Raw genomic sequence first — 14,517 nt, forward strand, 5'->3', positions numbered from 1 at the left:
ATAGATAGGAACCAAGTCTATCTGTGTGCATGTGTGCACATTCTCTCTGTGAGAGGGAGCCACTGAGCTGTATGGCCTGCCTGCTATTTAGTTCTGAATATTTGGGACATGTATTCTCAGATCTCTTTTCTAAACAACATACCCACTTATTAATGAGTCGCTCACCCCTGCCTGGGCCTCAAGAACACTTGGGGAGACAGAGCAAGCTCTGTCAGCCTTGCGCCCAGAGGGCACACTTCTCACATTTTCAAAACCAAATAGCCTTGAGGTTCATCCATCCCTTTGTTCATCTTTCCTCCCTCATTCTTCTTTCTGCCTTCTCCTCTACCTTCTTTTTCATCCTCTTTCTCTTCTTTCCATTCATAATTGAGGCCAGTATTTACGGAGCACTGCCGTGGGCTGGGCCCCGGGAGAAGCATTTGCCCGCATCATCACATGTAGTTCTCATACACTTATAAAGTAGGTATTATTTTAAAAAAATTTTTTTGGTTAATCCTCACTTGAGGATATTTCCCCTTTGATCTTAGAGAGAGCGGAAGAGAGAGGGAAAGACAGAGAGAAACATCGATGTGAGAGAAGCACATTGATTGGTTGCCTTCTGCATGTGTCCTGACCAGGGCCTGAGCCAGGGAGGAGCCTGCAACCAAGGTACGTGGCCTTGACTGGAATCGAACCTGGACCCTTTGGTCTGCAGGCAGATGCTCATCTACTGAGCCAAACCGGCTAGGGCTAAGGTAGGTGTTATTGTTATCACCATCTTGGAAATGAAGACATGGAGGCTCAGGGAGCCATCCCACAGCCAGCAGGTGGCCGGGTCAGGATGCAGGGGAGGTTTGTCAGACTCCAGAGCTGGAGCTCTTGACCGTGTGACAGGCAGCCTCTGGGCAGGGCTCGGTCCAATGCCCTCGGCCCCAGGCAGCAGGCTGGCGTGTCGGGGCCACGGGCAGTGCTCTAGCGTATCTCCCGCTCTTTCCCTCATTGTTCTATCAAATGAAGACCTTTCAAAGCTTCTGATATGTAACTGGTTTGGAGGGACCTTTTTCTCCAGCTCATGTTATGCTGCAGACAATGAAGACACCTAAAGTTACATGAAACGGTGAACAAGACCAGTTAACATGGTGTTGGCAGCTTACACTGCATTTCTCCGGCGCTGAAAGGCTTGTCTCCTTTTTGAGAAATGAGACTAATTATTTTGCAATACCAGGTGACACGTCCAAAGCCTGTGTGCCCTCGCGGTGGTGTGACTGTATGTCACTGAGGTGGCCCCAGCGGGAGGCTTGGGGAGAGCCCTTTCCAAGCAGAACTCTGTCTCAGGAAAGCCCACAGCAGCACGGAGGTCACCAGACATGGGATGGCAGCCTGGCCCCGTTCCTAACTCTCCTCTGACTTCATTCGAATGTTCTGGGAGCCATTTCCAGAAACCAAATTGATTTTTATATTTATAGGTCAGATATTTGTATCAGACCGATTCTACAAAAGCACGCCAGGCTGGCTCTAAAAATGTTTCAAAGGAGAAATTTCAAAAATAGTTTTGAGTAACGGCCCTATCATTAGTTTCCCACATATATATGCTAACAGCATAAACACATATTTAGATACTTCACATTTAATGCCTATTTAAAAGATCATTCCTATTGTTTAAAAACATTACCTCTTATTGCACTTTAATCTACCCAGTTCACTTAAGAGAAAGGGACCCGCCCAAACCGGTTTGGCTCAGTGGATAGAGCCTCGGTCTGTGGACTGAAAGGTCCCAGGTTCGAATCCGGTCAAGGGCACGTACCTTGGTTGCCCGCACATCCGCAGTGGGAGATGTGCAGGAGGCAGCTGATCGATGTTTCTCTCCCATCAATGTTTCTAACTCTCTACCCCTCTCCTTTCCTCTCTGTAAAAAATCAATAAAATATATTTTAAAAGAGAGAGAAAGAGAGAGAGAGAGAGAGAGAGAGAGAGAGAGAGAGAGAGAGAGAGAGAAAGGGACCCATTGGAAGCTCCTTTCCCTGACTTCCCTTTGCTTTGTGTTTGTGACGTGTGCCCAGATGTGTGGACTGCCTACGTGCAGGCCTTAGTCCCTGGAGAGAAGCCTGCAGACTCGGGCTCAGCGAGCCCAACCGCCTTCTGTCCTCTGCACACCAGACTGTCCTGAGATCACCTAGACTCAGTGTGGACAAGACCCAGGTAGTCCGCAACGTCTGTGCTGTGGGGAGGCGTGGGTTCCAAGCAGATCTGCCCTTCCCCTCTCCGTAGGTGCTGTCCTCGCCATGACTTGCACAAGAGCTCACGCAGGCAGGCAGGGGGAGAGGGAGGAGGAAGAATCGGAGTTTCTAAGCCATGTCAGTGTGTGACCACATCATGTCCTTCTGGTGGGGCGATGCTGAGGGAACGTTACAGAATCAAGCATCCCATCCCCAGAGCTATAAAATTAAAAATGGAGCCAGGGCTCCCCGTACAAAAACATTTCTGTCTCCACCAACATGCATCTTCCTGACAGCCGAGGAGGATGGAGGGCCTTTGCTAATAGTTCCCAGACCCACACCTCCGGGACCTGCAGGAAGGGTGCGCTCTCTGTGGATGGGCCAGTGTCTGTGGACATTCCTGCCCCTCCAGGCTGACAGGAGCCCATATGTTGACCATTAGGGTGTAAAGCAACATTCACTTAAGCCCGTCATCCAATAGGCTGTTTCTCCTCTGGTTGACTTACACGTTGTCATTAATGACACAGATTTATTGAGGGAAGAAAAGAATGTTAAAGAGCAAATGTTGGAGACCGCACATTCATCTACTCACAAGGCTTACCCTTCCCGGCATTAAAAATTGCCAAGTACAGCTAGCAAAGGCTATGTCTCCACTTATCTCAGATGATTTTACTTAATGTTTGCATAACAACTAGGAAAAGTTTGACCGCACACGAAAGCACGTCCCATTAAATTAGCATATGTCACTGTGAGATTAAAGCTGTTGAGGCCAGACCCTGCAAGACTCTCCACAGCAGCACTCACTAGCCCACCCACGTTACTGCCCACTGCCCCACCTGTGTCCTCTCACCAGGCCATCTTCTCACCGTTCACCAGAGCGACTCTCTGACACCACAGACCTGCCGACTGTTCATAAGAATTACTCTCATCTGCTGCTCCAAACTCTCCTCTGCTTCCTTTAGATTGAAATCTTTCCCTCCTTTGAGATTCAGGCTCTTCATAGAGCTCTCCCTGACGGCTCCACACTCAGCTGACCTCCTGAGTCCTATAACGCATGCCATGCAAAGGAGCTCATATGCTGTTTTGAAATGTTTTATCATTTCTCATTCATCTTGTTTCCCCAAGGTCAGGGGTTAGGTCTTATATTTCTTCTATATATTGCATAGTGATCAGGTGGCCAACATATATTTCCTGATTTTTTTAAGCATTAAATTTAAAACAATTTAAAAAATTAAAATCAGCTTTCCCTTGCCAAATCAGGGTACACTTCTCCAGGGAGCAGCAACCCAGTCCCCAGGCGCAATGGTGAGAGTGGACTAGCTAACGGGTTATTTCTATTCAAATGGTCTCACTTGGTATATAGAGAACATACACAAAAAGTGTGGCACATTTGTAAATGATAGGTTTTAAAATGACAACTTAGAGTCTTCGGCATCAAGCTTCTGTTACTGCAAACAGTAACATGAATTAACAGTTAATTTAAAATAACTCTCCATTTGTTGAATTGTAGGAACCTCGGGAATTTCTAAGTGAAACACATCGTAAGAGACACAGAGAAGTTAGTTTGTCCAGGGCGACCCAATTAGTAGTCACTGGAAATAGTAACAGGCAGCACGAGGTAGCCCCAAAGTCTGCTAATCCATAGTGCAGGGCTCTTTCCCTAGGAATGGGAAGTACACATTTAAAAATATGAATTTTAAAAGAAGAGATTTACCACACAAGCACAAGATGGGTTTTAAGGGGAAAGTTTAGACGAATTAAGCAAATACATTATTTTAAAGTACTTTAACGTCATTTTTTTTTTTGTCTGCAACACATTAATGAGGTCATTAGAAATGAATTTTTCCCTATTTCTAAAAGAAAGAATGCCTATTTGGTAAAGTCTTTATTGTGAGTAGCTGAAAGTATATCAAAAGAAGAAAATGAAAATTTCATTTATTTTTTCCTAAAATGTTCTTTGTTTTGAAAGAAATAAGTTTTTTGTTTTTAAGTTTTCACAAATTGAATCTGATTGCCACTATCAATTAATTCAAATTAGGGCACTTTTTAATATATCCTAAAAATACAGAAATCCTAGCGAGCCTGTATTTTGAAAAGTAATGCCGATTTATAGGTCATGTCTATAACAAAACAGAATTGGATGGAAAATATTTTTGCTTATGCTAACAATAAAATCAAATGAACTACCCAGTAATCCCACTGATAATAATAAATGAAAAAAGCTCCTCTCCCCTGAAGAATAAAAGAATTGAATATTTGTTGGCAGCTAAAAGCAATAGATATAGACTGCCGCTGCGTTTGGGACTTTCTACTTCATCCAGGGAAATGGGCAGCCGACAACAGCGTCAGCTCTGTAAATGCGCCACTAGTGCACTTGAATATCAGGAAAAACTTCATTTAACGCTTAACTTACGCTTAAATAGGAATTTTCATAAGCTGTATATTACAAAGCAATCAGTGATGAGTGAAGATGTGCTTACTCAAAGCAATCAAGATGTGCCTGTAGAAAAAATCAAGTTAGCTTTAAGCTATGCCACTGTATCAACATAACTAAGAATTCAGTTGCCATTTTGATCAATGTATTTTATGTCATTTCTGTCTTGCCATTCAACTCAATTCAACACATGTTTAATGGTAGGTGCTGGGGGTCCAGTGGTGAGCTGATATAGTTCTTGTCGTCATGAAATCAGAGTCCAGTGGGACAGGCAGGTTAACAAAAAAACATTTAAACAAATGAATTAAAACGTGTGGTGCATGCTATGAATGAAAGAACAAGTAGAGAAGCAGACAGATCCTGGAAACAGCCCAGGAGGAGAGGGAAATGAGAAAGTGGTTAACAACGGACTTGCTTGACCAAGGAGCGGATAGTTGTGCCATTTTCTGAGAAGAGGAACCTGAGGAAAACAGGTTTTGGGAGTGGGAAAAACCAGGAATTCAGTTGTGACCAGAAGCAGGTTGATAGAGATGTGAGCAAGCTGAGGGGAACTGTTAAGAATGGAATTGGATACAAGAAGAGGAGAGGGGACAGAGAGGAAGACTGAAATAGCAGTGAAATGGAGGAGACCACCCGGGAAGAAAAAACAGAAAGAAGAGGGTGGGTCTGAGTCCTGCAGATGCTCAGACTTTATTTATTGATTGATTGAATGTATGGGGATGACATTGGTTAACAAAATTATATAGGTTTCAGGCACACAATTCTATAATACATCATCTGTATATTGTATTGTGTGTCCACCATCCCAGAACTTCTGAATTTAGAAGTAGAAGAGGAGAAACTAGCAACTGAACTTGAGGAAGGCCAGCTGTTGGGGCACGAGGAAAATCAGGGGAATGGGGTGTTTTGGGAAAGAGGGAGGAGCTAATTACATTATATGTTACTAAGAGTTTGAAAACATGGTCTACTGGCTAATAATTAATATTAATCACACAACATAATTAATTAACTGCCTATGAAATGGTGACTTACAAGCCTCACAACTACGTTTTTCATATTCTCTTCCAGTCTCGCTGTCTTAGCACTTTTTAGACTCATGAATGTCTATAATAAGTCTCAAAGCACAAAGAGAGGAATAACTTTTTCAAAATGACAAATGAAGGATAAGACCTTGTAATAGAGCAATGGAGTGAGGACAGACACCTAAGAACCACCACTTTCCTGTCCGGCTCGAGGGCTATGCCCCATGGATGCCAACCTGGCTCATCTGCAGCCTGGGATGCCAGGAGGGCGTGGGCCCAGCTTGTCTTCCTCATCTGTGCATTCAAGGGGCTTATGACCGTGTGTGGCATATAGAAGGGGCTCAATAAATATGTGTTCTGTGAAGAATTGAGGAACTTAAGATGTATTGGTGGGAACTGTGCCTTTAATATCAAAACAAGGCCCACCCATTGCTATTTGCTCACATGTTGTTCCCTTGTTTTTAATCGGGTCACAGTCACAGCGTTTAGAGGTTCTGCAGATCTGGCCACACCAAAGGGCACATCTAGAACACCAATCTCGGTCAACCACCATTGGCATTGTATTTCTGTGAGTTCTAAGCTGTTGGCCAAATATGATTTATGTGAGGAAAACCCTTGATACCGGGACACTTCTCCCATTCACAGCCTGCAGCTGTCAGCCAGGTACCGGGCTTTTAGTGGGCTGACCAGTTACACAACCGCAGACTCCGTTTGTTTTTTGAACTTGACTGGAGAAGGGTGGAGGGCTGCTTCCTTCCTCCGGCTGACGAGGAGACCTCCAGGTGACCTCCCGCCCGGGTCAGGGCTTGTATATCATAGCCAGTGAAAGTGGCCAGTGATTAGGTGCAGACGCTACTTTGCGAGGATAGCAGCATTCCTTCGTGAGAGATGAACCTATCTCTGACTTAAGAGCTTCTTTGATTTATGGACGCCTGGGGCAATAACTGGAGCAGATAACACAGAACTGCCAGCATACCCATCCCAGAAGCCCAGTGTGCCGACCTGGCCTCCCGTATGGCCTGCAGAATGTCACATGCGCAGCCTCACACGGCTGTCCATGCTCTTCACATCAAGGGGAGTATTTATAGTCGGACATCAGAGCACTCCGTTTTCAATAGAAGACTCGGGGAAAAGGTCTCTTACTGTTGTTGCCATAAGAATATCTTCCTTAATCGATTTTTGAGCCGATCATTTCTTAGGAATTACTAACAGTATTACCATTCTTCAAAACTTGAAGGGCTTGTAACTGACAAGGCAGTCAAGGCAACCTGGGCCACGTGTGGGTAAAGTTGAGCCCAACTACTTTCCACGCCACCCCCACCCCCCGCCTTTGTAGGCACCTCATTCCATGATGTCCCCAGGTCCTCATGCTGCCTCTTTATTAGACAGATCTGCCCTGCCCCCAAAAATTCAGGAGGTAAACTGGTGGAGTAAGGGGAGTATGGATTTCTGTTTTGATTTTTATTAATTCGTTTTGTTTATCATTACAGGCCACAAACCCTTGGGCAAGTTATGTGGCTTTTCAGAGCCTCCGTTTCCTTTTCTATAAATAGAGAGAACTGCCATGAAGATTCAGAGAAAATGCACACAAGGTATGTAGCTCAGGGTCTGACTCTGAGTAGGAATCCACCCAGCGTCCCCCTCCCTTCCCCACCTGGGGTCTGCATCTGTCTGCACCCAGGAATACCTCAGGGTCTTGACTCACCCTTCTGCAATTCTCGTCGAAATTTGCCCTGGTATCATTATGTCAGGACTTCACTGCAAGGCTGACTTGATAACCTCTGTCAAACTGATTCCAGGGAAAGCTGTGAAGGCTGAAACCATTTTAACGTGCTTACTCACAGGAAAGAGGGTTTCTGAAAATGCAGGGTCTGGAGGTGAAAGAACACGCTCTGACACTGGGCAAGCCAGGGTGGAGGATATTTTTTGAGGGTGACATTTATCTAGAGATCCTCAAATAAAAAACCTTTTCCTTCTTTGTCTTACAAATAAGAGAAACCCCCTCCCCCTACCCCCCCCCTCCCCCCCGCGCCACACCAATCATGTCTGCCTGGATTTCTTCTTACCTAATAATTATGGAACAATCAGGAGTCATGGATTACCTAAACTACTTGATGTATTTAAGTTTGAAATGCTTACAGAACGTCAGGAACAGTGTCCTGTGATTTTAGTTCAATATATCTCTGGAAAGGACCTCACTTTAGAAAATAGTGGACTAGACTGTGGACTTGATCCACTCCACAAGCCCCAATGACAAAACAAGCCAACTCACTCCATTCAACTCATGAGTTAATAGAACAGGAAACAGGTGCTAACCAACAAGAGGAAAGGCATTCCGTTCCAAGTATCTATTACTTGACCATCTTCAACCTGCTCTCCACCATTGAGTCCCCTGTGCTGGCGAGTAGAAGGTGCCCGATAAGTTGAATATTAAATGTGCCTGATATTACAAAGAGCAAAATAAAACGATATGACCACAAGCAAACAGATTGGGTGGTATGCGATGTACTCTAGGGGAAGGGTATGTTAATTTTAATAGAGAAAAAATGTTTAAAGTCTATATATACATTGATTGATTTAAAGTTTACTGCAAACTTCTGACTAATTTGGGAGTTCCCTTTACCAGAAAACAGGCTGTCCCTAACGTAGTAAGAGTCTAGTGAAGGGAAGGGTCCCTTGGGGGTGTGCTCACTCTGTGACACGTGCATGCTGCAAGGATCTTAGCCTTGACCCCAAACCTTCTTTCATGATGAGAGAGCAGAGCTCAGAGGAGGAATGCCAGTGTGAGTTAGACGACGGAATCCCCCCTTCTCCCAGGTCTCAGATTCTGTCACACCTCCCTGCCTCTACAAAGAGAAGTTAGGAGCCACTCCAGGATGATCCTGAACCACACACTTCCATGAGTGTTTTGACTGACTTGCTCGGATGCGCACTATGGCGAGGATAAAGCGTTGTCTTTGGAAGGCCACAGATCACACAGACAGGTGCAAGTCCCTTAGCAGCTGTGTAGGTTGAATCAAGCTTTCTTGGGGGAAATCTGCATCTTATACACGTGGCTATTTGTACATGACTCCAAATGTGAAAAGTATACTCTGCCATTGCTCTGCACTTTTGCTTGCATGAACAAACACCCTGAATCACCAAAGCAATCATCGAGAATTACAATCAAGAGAATTACAGACCTAGCCTGTTTGGTTCAATGGATAGAGCATTGGCCTGCAGACTGAAGGGTCCCGGGTTGGATTCTGGTCAAGGACACATGCCTGGGTTGCAGGCTCAATCCCCAGTAGCGGGTGTGCAGGAGGCAGCCAATCAATGATTCTCTCTCATCACTGATGTTTCCATCTCTCTCACCCTCTCCCTTCCTCTCTGAAATCAATAAAATATATATTTTTTTTAAAAAAAAAGGAAAAAAGAGAATTACAATGAAATATTGCAAGGTTTGCATGGACGACTTTGGCATTTTCTTAGGTTCAGCTCAAAAGGGCATTAAGTATAGTTCAGGTAACTTATGAATAATCTAGGAATGTTACTGGAATTCTGATCTAGTACATTGGAACTAACTACTTTAAAAAAAACCTGTAACAGGGTGGCTCCTGATTAATCAACACCAACCGTTCACATATTTGCAAGTCAGCTACGCTAAACTGAGCTTAGGGAGGAGAGAAGTAAATGAAGAGAATGAATAAATTACATCGCTTCCCTCAGAAAGTCACACCGCGGCAGTGTGCTCTGTGGCTGGCGCATCTGGAGGCAGAGGAACATGCTTACAAGAATGAATGAATTCAGGTGCAGATCCCTGCTCTGCCTGCCTCTTACCACCTGAGGGTCCTTGGGCAAAATCCATAACCTGTCTGTCAGAGCCTCAGTCTCCTCTCCCACAAAATGGGATAATAACATACCCACCTTATAGACTTCCCATGAGAATCAAGGAGGGAATGTAGACCAAGCCCTAACACATGGCAGGTGCTACGGATGTGTTTGTTATTTTAGGATCAAGAAACAGAACTGGGTTCTAATATAGGGAGTAGGAAAAGCAACGTGTGCAAGAATAACAGTGTCCTGAAGTTGCCCAATCGCCTCGTGAGGAAGAGAAAGTAAGGTCTTTGTCACTGAATATCCAGGAGGCAGTTAAGCGATCATCAAGCATAACTGTTGACTTTACTGTGCAAACTGCTTCCATCAAAACAAAACAAAACAAAATAGAAACGAAGTCCCAGGGAAGCAGGCCCTCTTACTTTTGAAACAAGGTTTTTGCTTCACAAGGCCTGCTCACGTGCACGCCCTCGGAGACAGGTAGGGACAAGTTATAGTGTCAGGGTCAAGAGCACAGGCCATGGAGTCAGCCAGCCAGACATCTCTTCCCTCCAAGACCAATGAGGTCCTGAGCTGGTCCTTCCCTTTTCTCACGTGTACAATGGGAACGATGACATCTAGGGCCGCTTATCTGACTAAAACATAAGCTGAGAATTTGGCTCTTGGTTGATCAACCAGAAGCCACCCTCTTCTTCCTTCTTCCTTCTCCTTTTTTCCCCACCAGGAAACCAGTTCCAACGTGCTGATGTCATAGGGTGGCTCAAAGGATGAAATAAAACTACGTGTGCAATGATCTTAGTCCAGAACCTGGCACACAGGAGTCAATGGGTAGTTTCTAAAATGATCCTGATAACATTATCCCCAGGGTCTGTCCCAGGACCCTGAGATTAAGCAGCTACTTAACAACAGAGAAGGACCCCAACCTCTGGGACAATCTGTATCGAAGCACAGGTTTCATGGGGATTCTGCTCAAACTGTGGCCCAGCAGGAAGGAAGACTTGCTAGAAGTCCCCAAGCACGTCAGGAATGCTGCAGGGCACAGCAGCGGGCCCTCCGCTTGGTAGCTATTAATTCAGAGGCTGCATGTACGAACCTGCTCAAGTGCTGCAAAGAGCTAGCTCATCAACCAGGAAGGAAATGCAACCTCTCAGGTCGAAGAAGAGGCCTGGACTTCTGGTGACATTCCCTGGTCATCGTGCTTCTTGGTCAGTCTAAGGTTAGGAGCTGGCGGCCATCTGCACTGTTTTACTGGTTCCTTTGCAATTACTTTGGAATGAAAAACAAACTGGGAATTTACATTCAAGGATGTTTTTCTGATCATGGGTTCCCTACTGAGTCTCAGAAGTTGGCTTGAGCCAAAGTTGGCTGTGGGCTCCCTATCACCTCCTGTCCACTTGTACTCGTTCTTATTTTGTACCAGATTCTTTGCAAAGACTGCGCTAAGCCTGGAGTTCAGTGCGGACCAGGAGGGGTGAGAAGTGGGCACAGCACACTTGGAAAACACACCGGGGGCAGCTGTGCTGAGGCTGACGGAGCTGCTCCTGAGTGGGTTCAAAGAGAAAAGGCGCTGTGTGCAAGGGGAGGTGTGGCCTCAGTAGCCGAAGTGCCTCTTACAGAGCCCTCATCCATCGCCCACCGGCAGCCAAGCCAGTGGGCTGAATGCTTTCTCTAGTATTTGGCAACTTCTGAGCATTGTGGAAAGCGCAAAGGCGTGTGAGGTACAGCAGATTTCAAAAACGGGCAAATTTGAAAGCCCTGGGACCCAGAGGTCGGATCTGCAAAGGGGAATACACACTGCAAAGCCGTCCTCCTCTCAGCTGCAGAGCCCCAGGCACGGCGCTGGGACAGTGCGGGTTAACCCACCAACTCCAGTTTTGTCCAGGTGGGAGAATTTCCCTAATCTGCATATTTTGACTTTTTTTTAAAAGGTGTATTTTATTGATTTCAGAGAGGAAGGAAGAAGGTGAGAGAGAGAGAGAGAGAGAGAGAGAGAGAGAGAGAGAGAGAGAGAGAGGGAATCATCAATGATGAGAATCATTGATCGGCTGCCTCCTGCATACCCCCCACTGGGGATCAAGCCTGAAATCTGGGCATGTGCCCTTGACCAGAATCGAACCTGGGACCCTTCAGTCTGCAGGCCGACACTCTATCCACCGAGCCAAACCGTCTAGGGCCATATTTTGACTTTTTGCCACAAACATTCTTGTTGGGTTCCCATTTCTTCAGGATCTTAGGAGAGCTCTTTGTGCACTTTAAATGTGAATGATAAGAACACAAGCTTTGCGCCTGAAGGCAGCAGCTGCACTCACAGGACTGGGGAGCTGAGAACACAGAACTGCCTTTACCTGGGCAGTGCCGACCACTGGAGAACTACGTGCAGTGAATAAAGTGTTCTCAACTTACCTGCATCTCGGTCCCTGATACAGTAGTCTGGAGAATTCTCAAAATACACAAGGTCATTTTTCGTCGGCTTCTTAAACCTCTTGTTAGCCACAGTGAAGCCAGTGCCGTCCTGGTTCATGACCACCTGGATGGCCCCGTTGTACTTCTTCCACAGGTAGTCGCCCGTCCTCCTGAAGTCGGCCATGGCCAGCCAGCACGTCCGCAGCGTACAGGAACCGCTCACGCCGTGGCACTTGCACTCTTGCTTCAGGAACCGCTTCACGGCCTGTGGGGAGAGACAGGCTGTCCAATGGAAGTGGACTCAAGTGCGTGCCATGTGCTACCACTTTCCGAACAACAAGAAGTGACTGCAGACACAGGATCCTGGGGTTAGGACGGGGAGACGCCTGTGGTCACTTGCTGGTCACGTCAGCCACACTGCACTGACTGCATAGCATGCAGGGAGGGGGGAAGTGGGAGGCATTGCCTGGCTCTGAGCCCCATTGGGCTACCTGTATGTCAAAAACTGCACTCATTGGAATTAAATAGGGAACGGGGCCAGTTTGAAGAGTAAGGCAATGAATGCAGGGGTCCTCAAACTTTTTAAACAGGGGGCCAGTTCACGGTCCCTCAGACCGTTGGAGGGCCGGACTATAGTTTTAAAAAAAAACTATGAACAAATTCCTATGCACACTGCACATATCTTATTTTGAAGTAAAAAGACAAAACGGGAACAAATACAATATTTGTATTTGCATGTGGCCCGCGGGCCATAGTTTGAGGACCTCTGAGTTAGGGTATTCTGTAAATAAATATAGCTGTATTCTATTTTAAAATGTATGCTATTATGCAAATTTGGTGGACAAACTAATTGCTAAGTCCGCATCCTTTACTAAACTGATACTAGCGATTGCTACTATTTATGGGTGCTCTACGTGTTCCAGGCATTGCGCTAAGGCAACGGTTCTCAACCTGTGGGTCGCGACCCCTTTGGTGGTCGAACGACCCTTTCATAGGGGTCGCCTAAGATCATCCTGCATATCAGATATTTACATTACGATTCATAACAGTAGCAACATTACAGTTATTAAGTAGCAACAAAAATAATTTTATGGTTGGGTCACAACATGAAGAAATGTATTTAAAGGGCCAGAAGGTTGAGAACCACTGCTCTAAGGCCCTCTACACTCTATCTCAGTGACCTTGATCTTCACAACAATCCTACGCTACCTACTGTCCTTATAGTTCACACCTTAGGAGGGGAAGCTCCTGGACAGGTGGGAGCAGAGGGGGCAGAGTTGGGGAGCCAAGATGGCCCTCCTAGGGTTATGTCTGTGGCCCATCCAGGGCACCCAGTGAGCCTCATACCAAACACCCAGATATAAAGATATGAGGGTGAGGGCATATGGGGGAGTTGGAGTTCCAGAAAAATTCATTCTGACATCCTTAAAAAACGCCCAGGTCTTTGTGACCTGGCGTCCCAAACTAAAGCCATTCCTCCTTTTCAAGTCTCTGTCCTGGCCTCCAATGCTGCCTCCTGACGACAAGGACAGATTCCAGATGTCACAGGGCTCCATCTGCCTGCTGTGACGAGCTAAGGAGGGAAACACCTTGGTGACGAGCCCAAACTGGGAGGGTGCGAGTGGATTAACAGCCATTCATTCTTGGCTCCTTCAGCTCCAGAATGATTTTGACACGTTTCCAAGCATGTGAAGAAATTGGGACTGACTTCCTGGAATGAAGAACATTCCTGCACACTTAGTTCTAACTAGAGCCTTGGTCAGCAACTAAGTCTGTGGAACGGACAAACCAGGTTGGAGCACCAGGTGTAAGTCACCTGGGGTGAGGCCCTGGGAGGTAACCTGGGATATTGGTATCTGTGTGTGTTTGGGGGGCGAGGGGGGAAGGGGATAAAGGAGGGTTGAGCATGAGTGCTTCAGGGAGCCTCCCACTCACATCTCACACCCACACTGGTATAATGATATTATGCCAGAATCTCAGGAAGTAGGCAAAGCAGGAGTACAGCTACACCTCCAAGGTCTTAGAAATAATGTTCTCAACGTTACGCTAAGAATCTTGTTCAGAGTACCAGCTTGGAAAATGTCATCAAGGGGTTCCCTGCCCCTCTGTCTATACTCCCACACCAGATACCCTCCGTCTTGGGGATCCAAATTGAGGAGGGGGACTGTGGGCAGGGTGGTTTCTCCCCCTTTGCTCTGCGATTGAGCCAAGGACGAAAGCCATGGTCCTGTGAGATCTCCAAGGCTGATCATCTCATAGCCCTTCTTCTTGTCATATTGCTTTGAGTGTCTGATGGGGACAGGCCCTAATTGTCAGTTGTGATTTCTCTTGAGCTTGAGAATTGATTATGAATGCTCATTCTTCACAGCTTTTTCCTTTTAAAGCTGAGTTATTTACTCATAAGTTAATACTCCTAACTTTAAAATGATCGGATAGCCCTGGCCTGTGTAGCTCAGGTGGTTGGGTGTCGTCCTGTGCACCGAAAGGTCACCGGTTCCATTCCCGCTCAGGACACATGCCCAGGTTGTGGGTCCGATCCCCAGTCAGGGTGCATGTAGGAGGCAACCCATCAATGTTTTCCTCTCTCTCTCTCTCTCTCTCTCTCTCTCTCTCTCTCTCTCTCTCCCTTTCCTTTCCTCTCTCTCTC

General features: G+C 46.2%; 1 protein-coding gene across 1 annotated transcript in view; it reads right to left on the reverse strand.

The window, feature by feature from the left end:
- WNT2 (Wnt family member 2) overlaps window positions 1–14,517 on the reverse strand; it is a gene marked incomplete at its 5' end in the record, with an annotated part of 56,903 nt that overhangs the window by 6,917 nt on the left and 35,469 nt on the right. The window contains one exon of the mRNA XM_081102065.1: window positions 11,871–12,135. Coding sequence (XP_080958191.1) covers window positions 11,871–12,135 — 265 coding nt within the window. The remainder of the gene's footprint in view (window positions 1–11,870; window positions 12,136–14,517) is intronic.

Source organism: Myotis nattereri, assembly GCF_964212035.1.
Source record: "Myotis nattereri genome assembly, chromosome: 11".
NCBI lineage: Eukaryota > Metazoa > Chordata > Mammalia > Chiroptera > Vespertilionidae > Myotis > Myotis nattereri.